The sequence below is a fragment of the Saimiri boliviensis genome, chromosome 17, assembly GCF_048565385.1.
Source record: "Saimiri boliviensis isolate mSaiBol1 chromosome 17, mSaiBol1.pri, whole genome shotgun sequence".
Classification (NCBI taxonomy): Eukaryota; Metazoa; Chordata; class Mammalia; order Primates; family Cebidae; genus Saimiri; species Saimiri boliviensis.
The window spans coordinates 64,418,065-64,432,400 of NC_133465.1; the positions used below are offsets into that span (position 1 = coordinate 64,418,065).

General features: G+C 56.7%; 1 protein-coding gene across 3 annotated transcripts in view; it reads left to right on the top strand.

Moving 5' to 3' along the window:
- TMEM104 (transmembrane protein 104) overlaps positions 1-14,336 on the top strand; it is a 62,092-nt gene that overhangs the window by 42,393 nt on the left and 5,363 nt on the right. For all 3 annotated transcript variants that reach the window (XM_010342450.3, XM_010342451.3, XM_074388943.1), the window contains one exon: positions 821-914. In XM_010342450.3, the coding sequence (XP_010340752.1) occupies positions 821-914 (94 nt within the window). The remainder of the gene's footprint in view (positions 1-820; positions 915-14,336) is intronic.

Consider the following 14,336-nt stretch of genomic DNA (forward strand, 5'->3'; position numbering starts at 1 on the left):
CTTTGCAAGGAAGGTTCCAATTTCCCACATACCAGTTTTCTGGGACACAGTTTGACTTTTGTTTTTTAACTCAACACTTTCCCCTTTTCTCCAAAGAGAAACGAGAGGACCCGTGCCGACCAGCACCCGCTTCTCTGCCTGGGTCCCATCCTCACTCCCAAACTTCTTCACCCTGGTTTTGCTTGCTGCAGCTCCTTTCCTTGGTCATCCTGGGTACTTCCGAGGGGCCCGCCCTGCAAGCCATGGGCTCCTGTTCTCCCGGCTTCTTCTCTTGAAGCTAAAAACGCAGCCCAGGCACATCCCAAACACACCTCTCCAAGCCCTTCAGAAGGGGCATCCTCTCCTGCGAGGCTTTGTCAGGGCTCCCAGGGCCCCTCCCCACCGTGTCCTTTCTTCCCGGTAAACTGAGAGCCAGACACATGGCTGGTGTTTCTTTGGATCCTTCTTGCTGTTGCGTCTCTAGGCCATGCTCATGGGCAGCTTGAGAGTAGGCAATCGTGGATCTTCAATCCGTGTTTGCTGAAGAGAGCAGGACGCATGGGGTCCCTGGGATGACACCTGGGCCTTGCCTAGGAGGCATGGGATTGTTGGAACGGTACTTGTGAGCAGCAGCAGGGAAGGATGGCTCTGGAGCTCTTGTTCCACCCCTGGCACTGGCACCAACCCAAGGTGACCCCAGGGAACCCCTGCCAGTCCAGGTGTGCCCAAGTCAGACCCAGCTTTAGCTGTAGGCAGAGGCCACGTGAGCAGCAGCATCCTCCACGTGCAGACGGTCTGCTGGTGTGGCCTGCGCCCCTCTTACTTTGTTTCCATCCCCCAGGCGATCTTCACTCTCCTCCTCGGACCCTTCACCTTCTTTGACGTCCAGAAGACCAAGTACCTGCAGATCCTGACCTCTCTAATGAGATGGATCGGTGAGTCTGAGAAACATCTCGAGTCTCTGCCCTTTCCTCTCTCGTCCCTTCCATCACCTTCTGTGAGAGCCCATGCAGGGCCTCCAGCCATAGCTGGAGTGTGGTATTGGTTTCTCTTGACTCAGGCCTGTCTGGTCTTCCCACCTTTCCAAAGGACAAGGAGGGGGCAGGTACTCAGCTTGCCTTGTACTGCTGGGGAAATCTGGCACCAAAAAAGGTTATTTTTTTGAAGGTCACATAGTATGGATGGAGCTGGGGCTAGAGGCCAGGCCTGTTGATTCTAGGACCAGCTTCTTTCTCATGCAACCATCCTGGGTGCCCTCTGACTCACAGGCTGGCAGGGGGGCTCCGAAAGGCCTGGGTTGGACTGTGCCCTGCAGGGCATGGGCGCATCATGGCTCTGCGTTCTCATGAGTGTGCTATGTGGCGTAACCATAAAAGCCAACGGGCCTTGGCAACAGCTACTCTCTGCCTCTGAGACTCTGGCCACCAGGGCATGAATATACACCTCCTTCACGGCGTCTTCTAACCGACAGACACCCTGCTGAGCCCAAGTGCCATTGTCCTCAGCTGCAGTCTTGGGGTCTGTTCCCTCAAACCAGGTTGGTGGTAGGGGGCTGGTCCACTTCTGCCACACCATCCTGCCAGCCACCTCAGGGAAAGGGCCGGCTGCCCATCCACCTGGATGGAGGACAGGAGCCAGTGGGGCCCTCTTTGGCCAGCACTGCTCTGGGTGTTCTTTGGACGCTTCTTCTGCTTAATCTAAAAGCAACGAAGGCTGTTACTGTTCTGATAGAGGGCCCTGGAAGAGTGGGTGTGTCCAGGCTCCAGGAGCTTGCCTGCCTCTCAGCACAGAGGGCCTAGAGGAGCCAAGATTGGGGCTCCTCCTTCCTGACCACCTTCCCCAGCCCCCTTTCCCACTGCGCTCGCCCCTTCTACCCTCATCCAGACTCTGGGGTTGCACGCTGATCCTGATTCCATACCAGGACTCAGCAGTGAGTCATGGTTGCTGAGGACGCTTTCCTATCTAAGTGCCTTCCAGCAGCTCGGCATCTGCTGTTCCCCTGGCTCCCCAGACTCGGGGCATTACAACATGTCAGTGTAAGGAGCTTCCGCACATGGGAGTCTTGGCATCTTTAGTTGGAAGGGGCCACAGCAGTCAGGTAGCCCTGCCCCGCTCCTCTAGGAGCAGGCTGTACAGCACAGGGGACAGGGTGGCCTCTGGAGCCCAGAGCTCACAACTGGGTGAGGCTCCCACTCCACTCTGAGGGGTTTATGTCAGTGCTGGAAAGTTTTTCCTTGTCTTGAGCCAAACTCAGCAGCCTGTAACTTCTTTGCACTCTTGGTTTGTCCTTGCAAGGAAATGAGAGCAGGACAGAGATGAGTTGTGAGGCCCCCGCAGGGGCATATCATCTGGGCTGAGCCCAGTCCTTGGCCATCCAGCTGACACAAGGAAGCAGGAGGACACTTGTCCATCCCTGGACCAGGCAGAAGGCTACATCTGCCCCATTCAGTCTGTCTGGTCACTTACTTACCAGTGAGTGCTGTTCCCACATTTCACTCACAAGTTCCAAAGCCCCAGATTAATTTAACATGACTACCTGGGGGAAGATGAGAATTGTTACTTAGGACCTGGGAATCCCACCAGCTCCAAGGACAGATTTAGAATGGAGCCTCCCCGGGTGCCAGGAGGGATTATGTCCAGAAGTCGGAGTCAGCAGGGATCAGAAACACCAGGGCTCAGCTGCCTGCCTTTCCTATTTCTCTGCTTATATGAAGTATTTGAAGCTCTGGGTAAGGCCAAGTGGGTAAGGCCAAGTGTGTAAGACCTGGTAGTCTCAGAAGAAGCTTTCTCAGTAAAGCAGGTTTGGAGAAAACCATTCTCCCTCCTTGCCTTCCTGGCCTAAGTCTGGTGCTTCAGCTCCTGTGGCTTCCCGTAGCCCTGTCTGTAGCCCCAAGGTCTGGCCCCTTCCCTGCATGGGGACTGGCTGCACTTGACCCGCCCCTCAGCAGTAGGGAGGGGGAAGGGCCCCTTGGACACTGGCGTGGAGAAAGCTGAGCTGATTCCCGTCTCCTTCCCCTCATCTAGGAGGACGGGAACAGTCTGGGGAGAGGTCGAGGGGACATTCCTGCTTTAGCCAACGTGACAGCCCAAGAGGGGATGACACCCAGGATAGTGACAGTTAATGGCTTCCAAAGACTCCTGCACTTGTTTAGCGTGACAGATTCCTCCCTATGTCTGGGAGAAGATTGTGAAAAGGAGAAGAGGAGGCGGAGGGCAAATAAAGAGCGATTGTCTCTGAGCAGGACACCAGCTGTACCCCTGCGTCAGTCAGAGGAGGAGCCGAGCTCCGTAGCCAGCAGGGCCCAGGGTCCTGGAAGGCGGCAGGGGACAACCCGGGCCCCTTGCCATTCTGCTGTTGGGGACCCTCCTTCCCTGGAGTCAGGCTCACAGTAGACTTGACCGTTGCTTTAGAAAGTCGACTGCTGTTTCCCCCCGCTTCTTCCCACCCCCAGGTGTCCCACCCGAGGCTCCCGGGGCCCTGCAGTGCCGCGGAGCAGGTGACAGTGGCCTCGAGAGAGGCTCTTGGCAGCATCAGGAGCCGGAGGTGGAGACCAGCTCGTGAAGGTCGACAGCACTTGTTTTTTTTGGTGGTGACATTGTTGTCTTGACATTGTTGTCTTAGCAAGTCATCTGCCTCTCTTTTCCTTTGATCCAAGAGATAATCAAATGTCAGGAGCCTCTCTGGTGAACCTTTTCTCCAGAACGCTGCTGGGGGCGACAGCACAGGAGTGATTTTTCTCCATGAGAGACTCGGACCTCTGGGCTTAAAAAGCAAACCTTTCTATGACACAGCCCTCACACCAGAAGAAAAATTGCCCTGTTAAGTACACTCTAAAATGCAGCCAGGTCTAGGGTTCTGTCCCCAGCATCCAGCACTGGGGGCCACTGGGGCATTTTTCTTCCCAGCGCTGGGGGCAGGTGTGTTCCCCTTCCAACCGCGGACAGCAGCGAGGCTCAGGAGGGGATCATGGGGATGGAGGTCGGAGGTCCCCCTGGAGCCACCAAGCCACACAGAGCTGGCAGCCCTGCTTGGGGGAGGGACCTCATGAGGGTTTCTCACCTCTGAGCCAAGCTCACTCCAGGCGGTTTTTTGAGAACCACCCTAAAGGCGGCGGACCTCAGAAGCCCGTTTGTCCCCTCTCAAGTCTGTGCCAAGTTGTCAGTTTGCCACAAACTCCCTTTTCATCCTGTCTTAAAAGCAGCTGTGTGACCGAGTCCCACACACCCCTCCCTCCTTCCCACACTCCTGCTGTACCCCCTCCTCTCCCCTCTCCCCTCTCCCCTCTCCCCAGATGAGGCCATGCTTTCCCAGCAGCAGAGTGGGAAGCTCGGGGTTGGCAGTAAGCTGGCTTGGGCTCCAGGAAGACAAAGGGGAAGAATGAGCACCAAGGGACCGGAAAATCATAAATCAATGTGCTGAGCCGGAAACTTTCTTGGGCTTAATTGGGAATTCGTTCTGCCATCTGTTGAAACGAGGCCGGAAGCGACAGTGGCCCCGGAGCTGTGCTGAGGAGCCTTTGGGCCAGCTCGTCTGAGGGGCACTGCCCTGCCCTCCTCCCTTTTACTAGCCTCAGAAGCCCTTTCGTTCTGCCAGAATGGCACTGAAAGGGTTAACTGGCCTTTGTAAATATCACTTGTCCAGGAACTCAAAGCATGGCTGACATGCAATCATGTCTGCTCATTTCTTTTGCTCCCCAAATAAGTTCTGGGGAGACTGGACTGGTCAGTGTGGAATGCCTGGGTGGCAGATACCTCTGAATCCACACAGGGAAGGAGGGTCTCAGTGTCCTGTCCCTAGCAGTGAGGTTGGTGTACTTCCTGGCCGGCTCACCCCCCAGGCGGCCGCCAGGTTCCTGAGCAGTCGGGTCTCCAGTAGCTGCTCTGTGTCGGGTGGCGCACCTACTGGAGGTCACACCGGACCTCCCTTCCTTGTCCCCCCCGTGTGAGACAGGTGGTGTTTACTCCCAGTGTGCGCAGATGGACCGAGCCTCCTCTGCCAGGCTCCTTGCCTCGAAAGGGACCGTGTTGTTAGCACAGCACCTGCCGGTGCACAGAGGGGAGCCACAGTGCGCGTGGCTGTCCAGAGTCATCTTGGTCAGCCGCCGCATCCCAACAGTGGCATCAAGACGAGCCTCTCTGGAGGCTGGCCGTGAGACTGGGGACATGACCACAGCCACCTCAAGAGAGCATGGCACTGGGTGTCCACACTGGTGTCACAGTGAGATCTAGAAGCACCCAGGTTGGCTCTGGGCAGCCTCCCCTCTGCCACATCCCAGCTGTGGTGCCTGGAGAGGAGCCCTTTTTCTGCTCCACAGCCCCCAGCGTCCACTCCGATCCACTTTGGGGAAGCTCTGAGCTGGGCGAATGAAAGGCAGGCCCATCTCACAGAGGAGCAGGGGCTCTAGCTTCTGTCAGCCACAGGTAGACGAGGGATGCTGAGGGGAGACACAGCGCAGGGGCTCGGAGCCCAAGCCTGAGCACCTACACCGATGGCTGGAGGCCTGCCTCTGCCACAGGGAGCTCTCCAGCTGGAAGGGGCTGTGGCAGCTTCATGACTTCAGTCCCATTATCAACTTTCCCCAGCAGATGCCTGCAGATGCCTCCCATGAACAGCTGGCTCAGCACAGGGTTCCCCATTTGGGGTTATTAAAAACTCAGTCCTTTCTAATAAAGGCTGCTCTGGAGCGCCACAGCCTTCCTTGGGCCTGGGCAGCTGAGGTCCGCAGGGTTCCCTTCCCTCTCATTGTGTATGCAGAGCAGACGCCGCACACACTCTTCTCAAATCTGTGTTCCCCTCAAAGTGGGTCAGACGCTGTCCTCTCCAGGCGTTTGTGGATGAACTTGAGCCTGCCTCATGAAGTTCTCGGCCCCACTCTCCCCACCTGCCCCAGCAACTGCCCCAGATTTGTTTTCCAAGCTGACAGGGAGAGGTGGGACATGGCAGTGGTGGCAGGTGAGGCCCCCAAGAGGAAGCCATCCCCTGGGGACATGAGGCTTGCTGGTGTTTACCTGTCCCCAGACCCGTGACTGATCCCTGTGGACAGCCTCCCAGTGAGACCGTGCCGATCCGTCACCACTGGCAGCCAGGGTCTCATGTCTGGGCCATCTGGTGCCCACTGCTGCCAGCTGGGCATCGGAATTCCTCCACAGCCACTCAACTAGTGCCTCTCAGAGGTCCCGGAAGGACCCCCCAAAATGCTCCTGTACACCCATGCAGACAGCCTCATGTGCCAGCCCCACGCCACCTTGCCGTCAGCAGTCCTACACGGCCCAGATCTCTGTGGCAGCCCTGCCCACCCTCCTATTGGGCCGCCGTCCAGGGCTCTCCTGGGCTATTCTGTGTCCAGCTGACTGGTTATACCCCCAGTGGAGGAAATCTAGAGAAACCTTTTGTGCATGCTTCATTTTGGTCTTAATTTTATTCTTGGCTTTCTAGTTCTTTTTGCAAATGGACAGAGGTCCGTTTATAGGAGAGGAACCCGGTGTTTCTGTCTTAAGGTAAAATAGACAGTTAATGAACGCTTGCTGGAGAACAGTCAGCTGTGTGCCGCCAAATTACGCCTCCTTAGCATCAGTCAGGGCTGACCTGAGAGTTCACTTGGCCCTGAGCAAAGGGTGTTGCCCTTTCAGCCAGCCACACCTTTCCTCTAAGCAGCCTTCGTTATCAGCTCTGATCTGTGTGCAGCCGAGATGGGTAGATCCAGCTACCAGACAGAGACTCCTGCTCTACCCAGGAGGTCGGCGGCCCAGCTGTCCAGGCACTGACAAGGCAAGGAAACTAAGTCCCAGATCACTGGTGGTCATGGGTCGAGTCTGACCCAGCAATGATGACAGGCATGGCCTCTGCACAGAACTGGGCTTCAGGTGGGCAGGGTGAGTCAACCTTGCAGCAAGTCAGGCAGTCATATGCATCTGCAGGGCTGACCCGGCCCACAGCGGCCCTGGAGCTCCAGAGTTACGTTCAGACTCAGGAGGGGCCACACGTCCTTGCTCTGTACACCTGTCCTCATCTCCTCACTCTCTCCTTCCTGTCTCTCTGCATCTAGCTGGCTGCTAGAGAGGAAAGGGCTGAGCAGCCTGCAGGAAAGGTGACAGGGCCTGAAATTTTATGTTTCCAATCTCCAGGAAGATTAGTCAGCCAGCAGCCAGAGGCCCCTCGGCCCTGCCTTCCCAATGATTGCACACTGAGCTTGCTGTGACAACTTAAGAATGAAAAATTGAGACCCTGCCCTCCCAGGCGCCACCTGCCAGGCTCCAAGGATGTGGGAAAGTGGAAGGATGAAAAGGCCAGAGCCCTTGATTTCCAACGGAGGCTTGATTGCTCCAGAGGCTCAGACACCTGCCCTTCACCAGCTGCTGCCGCCTCCTGCCACCCTGGGGAGAGGCGGACTCTGCTCTCAGTCCTTTGGGCTGAATAATTTCACCACAGCATAGAACCTCGTCCTATAGAGCTGATTGTTTTAGCGTTCTTTCCTTCTCCCGGGGTGAGGAGTAGACGAAGCTAGAATCCTCCAGAAAGCACAGGAGCTGGCCCACGCGGGAATATCAATTGGCTTTAGATTCCCTCCTTTCAGCAGAAACCCAAGTGAGTGGTGGGTGAATTGGTAGGCAAAGCTCGCACATGCTGAGTGCCCTACAGGTCTGAAATGAAAACCAGACCCAAGGCCAGGATGCTTTTGGTACCTAGCACATCCATGTGGGGACTTCTCATAGTCCCCAAAGAGAGCTCCTCCCAGGCAGAGCCCTCACCCACAACACAGGCCAAGTGCAGGTAGGTGCCGCCCTAGGAAGGATGGGCCAGCTCAGGCTCCAAAGAGCCTGTCTCCTTTAGCCCCTCCTGGAGAGAGGGCACGTACCGGGAGGCCCCAGAGGTAGGGTGGTGGGGACCGCTTGGCCTTGAGTAGCCTTAAAGATGCTGGCGGCGGCAGGGGTGGGGAGGAGCATAAGAGGAGGAACTGAGGGTCGCTCTGGTTCACGGAGCAGGAGTGAGCAGCCTGTTGGGGTCCTCCTTGCCCGCCTTCCCATCCCTGACCCCCAGAGCCCCAAAGCTTAGCTGAGGCGAGTGATGGGGTATTCCTGGGAACTGTTCTGCCAGCAGCTTGACCTGGCCAGGAAGGCGGGGTACTAGTGTCATCCAGCTCCCCTCCTTAGAGCACAAGGAGAACTAGATGAGAAGGGTTTGACGTAGGTTTTCCTGCTTGCCTGGGAGCTGGGCTTTCGGGGGGAGAACTTGGTTTCTGCAGGGATCGACGGTATGTGCAGCTTCCTGAGCGTCTGCTGCGAGCGGCTTTGCCCAGCGAGGTACTGCCCATCTCACTCCACCCGTCAGCGTGCCTACAGTCATCTTTTTTTTTTTTTTTCAGAGTCTCGTTCTGTTGCCCAGGCTGGAGAGCAGTGGCACAGTCTCAGCTCACTGCAACCTCAACCTCCTGGGCTCAAGTGATTCTCCTGCCCCAGCCCCCCAAGTAGCTGGGATTACAGGCATGAGCCACCACACCCAGCTAATCTTTGTACTTCTTAGTAGAGATGGGTTTTCTCCATGTTGGCCAGGCTGGTCTCAAACTCCTGACCTCAGGTGATTCACCCGCCTCTGCCTCCTAAAGTGCTGGGATTACAGGCGTGAGCCACCGGCCTCATCTCCGTTTTTAAAGGTAATGAAACAGTTTGCCCCAAGATTGCACAGTTAAGTGGCAGACTCAGGAGCTGTGCCCAGTGTGACTTGGCCGTTTCCAAGCTGGGACTATGTCCCGGTGTCACTGACACCTCTAGGCTGCAGGATCCTCTACCTCCAGCCTGAAAAGGTGGGGCTCCTGCTGTGGTTGATCCAATTATTTTAGGAACAAATGCTCAGTCTCCTGCCCCTGTTTTAGGCTGCTCTCCAGTGGTTCTCTGCTCAGGCTGGTGCTGCCCACCCATCTCTTCCGATGGCCCAGCTAAAGCCAGAGAGCCCTGCAGCCTGGCACCTCTGATGGGTGAGCAGTGGCGAAGGAGGAAGCTCACTCCAAGGCCTCCCCTAGTCCTGTTCGCCACCTGGAGTGCGGTGCCCTATCTGGTGATGGGCACACCACCGGCCGTTTGTTACCATTAGCCCTGGCATGTTGATTCTCTGCTTGGAAAAGAGAGTGCCGCTCCCAGACAGCCGCCGTGATAGATGGCCTCCACCTCGCAGTGTCAGAGCCAGAGCCGCACCTGGGGAACAGGGAATGGCATGGGGCTTGGAGCAGCCTGGCCTCAGGGGCATTGGAAGCCAGGTTCAGAGGTCAGAGAGTTTCGGGGGCAGCTCTCCAGGAAGCAGCCATCCCAAGGCACAGCTCAGCCCTGGCGTGTGTGAAGGGCTGGGGGCCCACTCCTGGGAGGAAATCAGTCCCCTTCACTCTTGGCTATCAGGGTCACGGCTCTGAGTATGCATGCACAACTCAGGCACCCAGGGACTAGGGAGGAGTTGCCATATGCGGTCTGGCCCTAGTGGATGTGTGTTCCCCAGACTCCTCATCCCTTCCAGGCCCCGCAGAAAAGGATGAGCAGGCTGGGGGTGGGGGCCTCTGGGCAGGGACCATAGGGCAGCGCCCTCCATGGCTCCCGAGAGCCTCTGTTCCAGCTCATGCCCTTATAGAGATGTCCCTCTGATGGTGGCCCAGGACCACAGGCCAGTTCCATAGCACCCCAGACCCAGCCAGGGCCTCTCGCGGCAGGTCAGGCTGCCCTGGTGGTCACAGCCCGGCACTCAGAGCCCATGTGTCCTTAGGCTTTTCGAGAAGGATTCATGCAGCATCACAGCTGCACCGTAGGTCTTCAGGGTCCCCATGCACATGAGGGCAGGTGACTAGGTTAGAGTGAGGAATTCTGGGCTGAGGTCAGTGGCAGGAGGCAGAAATCTTTCAAATCCCCAGCAGCTGAGGTGCTTCCCAGGTACGCACACATCCACACAGCCCACAGACCCCCCAGCACAGGAAACACCTGCTGAGATGCCTGTGGAAATACAGTGCCAGCCACCTGGAGAAGTTTTTAATTTTTAGTAGCCACATCTTGAAATTCAATTCATTTTGATAATATACTGATTTAACATATCAAAAATATCCTTCAACATGTAATTGTGAAGAAAATGAAAGTGAGATACTTTACATTCCTTTTCCACACTAAGTCTTTTTTTTTCTTTTTTGAAACAGAGTCTCGCTCTGTCACCCAGCCTGGAGTTCAGAGGCGCAATCTTGGCTCCTTGCAACCACCACCTCCTGGGTTCAAGAGATTCTCCTGCCTCAGCCTCCCTAGTAGCTGGGACTCCAGGCGTGTGCCACCACGCCCAGCTAATTTTTGTATTTTTAGTAGAGACGGGGTTTCACCATGTTGGCCAGGCTGGTCTCGAACTCCTGGGCTCAAGTAATCCGCCTGCCTCAGCACCAGGCCACACACTAAGTCTTTGAAACTTGGTTTGTTTTATACCTGAGCTCCCCTCAGTTTGAATCAGCCACATTCCAGTGCTCAGTAGCCTCGGCCTTGTGTGGCCCTGGTGGTCAGCACAGCTCTAGATGCTTCTCGGTGCTTCTCTATCAGAGCCTGATGGGTTTGTTGCTGCTTTCAGGGAGAGCGTGGGCAGCATTCAGGCTGCTCAGAAGTAGCCCTCGCGTAATCCCAGAGCTAGTCGTGGGGATGAAGAAACAGGAAAACCACCAAGAGGGGCTCAGTGCCCCATCCTCACATGCTCATTCGGAGAGCTTTATGTGCGTCCCCACAGCAGAGGTGGGGGCTCCTGGGAGGGCTCTTTCTGCCCCCTACCCAGACCTGGAGAGCTCTGGCCCCTGTTCCCCAACTCCAGTGGTGCCTGGGCAGGTCACCCAGCTCTCTCCAGCCCCACACAGACCCCAGCATTCTGTAAGGAAGGCGGACTCCTGCCTAGGCTTCACATGGCTCGGAGACCAAGGCTGCCCAAGAAGGACCCAGAAGGAGCTCTTCCCTCTCCACGCCTCCAGTTCAGCCGGCGCTTTTGTTGATGCCCAAGGGTGTGCGTTCAGTGCAGGAAGGATGGGGCTGGCTACTGACAACTCTGATCTTTCTGCCGCTGCCCCCAGAGGCCCAAGAGAGGTGAGCTGGGGGTGCTGATATGACTCCCCAAACATGAGCATTAGAGCCCTCGGCCCCGACTCCAGACACCTGCTCATCCCCCATCTGGCCCCAAGAATAAGTCACCTGCGTCACCTGCAAGGTCTTGGTTCAATCATGGCTTCATCCGGCCAATAAGGCCCCTTTCTTCCCCCAGGCCCACAGTGGGAGGTCACGGGAGGGCAGGGGATATTCTGGAAGGGAGGGATTTGGGAGAGATGTGGGTGTTTGTTGATTCATCCCCTTATAAACCAGTGCCACCTTTACATTCGGCAGGTGTTCAGAGGGGTGGGTTTTCCTGGCTTCCTCCCTGTCAAGGAGAGGAGTAGTGAGGACAGACAGATGTGGAGGCGGTGCCTGCAGGGACTTCTTATCTGGCTCTTGCTGGGCTGAGGCTGTCTGGGGAAAGGCCGCTTCTCTTCTGACTGCTTTAGGAGCCTGAGGACTCGCATGTTGTGAGAACATATCTTGATGTGAAATTGCACCTTGACCACCATGCTTGAGGTTGCTGCAGAGCTGATATTAACACGAACCTTGGCTTGTCTAGATGCCCGTACACTGGACTTGCTTCCAGGCAGCTCAGTCCTCAGAAAGGGAAGGGAGGCGCCTCCTTCACTGGCCTCTGGCGGCTCAGGACTGGTGCCTGTTTTATCTCAGCCCCGAGACAGTGACTTCCTGTGCCTTCACTCCTGCGTCTTTTCCTCACTCCCTCCCCTGGTGTCAGTGTGCAAGCCGGGGAGCGGCTGCAGCTCAGGTGAATCAGGATGGCGAGGCCCGAGTGTGGAGCTGAGATCCACTGTCAGGATGAGCCTGCGAGCAGCCAGCAGCCTTGGCAGGCAACCTCATGGGCCCTCAGTGAGGCTCTGCCTCTGGGTGCCCCCCTCCTCGTCTTCACCCTGCATTGACCTGCTCCTCCTACGGTGTGAGGAGTCGCAGCAGCCACAGGCCATGTAGGGTGGAACGGCCCTGAAAGGCCCCCCACCTCCCGTCTGATGCCTGGTTCCCTCTGGGACCCCCCACCAGGTGGCCTCCTCCCCTTGGTCTTGGCCGCCTCCCGTGACAGGGATCTCATCATATACCTAATAACCAGCCTGTTCTTTGGCCGTAATTTGTCCCCATACCTTCTACCTGTTGTCCCCTGGTCTCCGGGCTCCGGAAAGACAGGGCCCCTGTCTCAGTCCGCTGTCTCCAGACGGCCATCATAGTACCCGGCACCCAGCAGAGACACGGTCCACCATTTGGGCCCATGGGTTACACAAGACAAGTGCAGTGGCTTTTGCAGTGGCTTTTATTCAGATATGGAAAGAGAAGTCTCCTGCCTCCCCTTGTCACTTTGTAGCTGAGGCTTCTGAGGCCCAACAGCCACTTGTGTGACCCGTGTCAGCCTCCTCCCCCATCCTCCCCTCTGCCTCCTCCAGGCTCCTCACTGCTGGTCCCCACCTCTTGGAGCGGGACTCCCGGTATGGAATTGTGGGTGGATGTGGACGCAGGTGTTCTGGACATTCACTGCCTGTGATAGGCTCTTGGGGAACTGCCGGCCCTGCTGGGGGCAGACCCCCCCCTGAACATCTGACTGTGGGTGTCTGGTCCTTAGCTGTCTGGGGAGCACTTTCTGCTCTGTCCTGCCTCCACACCCGTCTGGCCTCCCACACAGTATCCATGGGGTGGCCGCAGGCTGTCTCGGTGGCTTTTGCTGAGTCCCGGATGTCGGTGTGGCGCTCGGAGCCCTGCTCCCTACCACGCATCCTGGCAGGGTCTCCACAACCTGTCATCCTCGTTTCATCTTGATTTATGATCAGACCTAATGAGTTTTTGGAGCAGCTGTCTCCCAGGAATTCGGCAATCAATCTAGGAGATGGCTGTTGAACTCTGCTCCTTCCACAGCCAGGGGAAGGAGGGAGGGAGGGGCCAGACAAAGGGGTGGGGTCTCAGGGGCCTGGCCAGGTGGGCCATGGGGGTTAAGCTTTGTGCCCATGGTCCTGGGACACAAGGTCGGGACCCTGACCTCTCCTCCCTCCCTCCCTCCCTCCCTCCCTCCCTCCCCTCCCTCCCTTCCTTCCTTCCTTCCTTCCTTCTCTCCCTTTCCTCTGTCCCCCCGGGGGAACTTGAGGTTCTAGGTGGTGCTAGTTTCTTTTGAACTTGCTGGTTTGGTGACCAGGCTGAAACAGTTCCCCTCACTCTCCACTCCCAAGGCACAGAGTCCAGCACCCACCTTCATAGCCTCATGGTGGTGGGGAACCAGAGGGCCCTGCCCCCACCTCCCCAGGTAGCTGGGGTTCACCCTCCACCTTGGCTGGGGCCATTTCCACTGAGAAGCTGGTCCTCACCATGGCAGCCTCTCCCCCTCCTGGTGTGTGGGTGCTCTGAGCACAGGTCAGGCTTCACGGGTGAACGACCCACCTTAGCTGGCTGTGCACTCTATCTGCTCAGCCCCAGAGCTGCTGGCATCTCTGTGCAGCTCAGCTGCCACACAGCTGGGTGAGCTTTTGACGGCAGCACAGGGTGTGACCACAAGGGGAACTCACGAAGGCCCACACGGCCCTGCAGCTACCCCTGCCCCCGTTCTTCCAACTTTCTAATGCTCTGGAATCACCTCCCAAGAGCTTCTAGCATCTGCTTCTGACTCCTAGGCAGCAGCAAACATCCAGCCCATGAAGGTAGGCCTGGTTTTTGGAAATGGACTTGTTTAAGACACTTAAAAGAACAAAATGGGTGACTAATCTAGGTAGTGGCATTATGAGGTGAAACTGATTATGGCTGGAAGACCGTGAAATCCATTTTTTAAATCACCCATGGCCATGGCTTTGTTCTTTTTTTTTTTTTTGGAGTCTTGCTCTGTCACCCAGGCCGGAATGCAATAATGCAGTGATCTCGGCTCACTGCAACCTCTGCCTCCTGGGTTCAAGTGATTCTCCTGCCTCAGCCTCCCAAATAGCTGGGATTACAGGTGTGTACCACTGAGCCCAGCTAATTTTTAGTAGAGACGGAGTTTCACCATGCTGGCCAGGCTGGTCTCAAACTCCTGACCTCAGGTGATCTGCCTGCCTCAGCCTCCCAAGGTACTGGGATTACAGGCATGAGCCACCGCGCCAGGCCGCCATGGCTTTGTTCTAGCCAAAGATTCTAGAGGTTGTTCTGTACCATTGTTGGCGTCAAAGGCAGCCTCTTCCCAAGACAGCTGCTCTGGAGGATGCCAATTAGAAGGGGTACATTTCAAGGGTGGGGTACATGTGTGTACACTCATCTCATTTCTTTGGAAA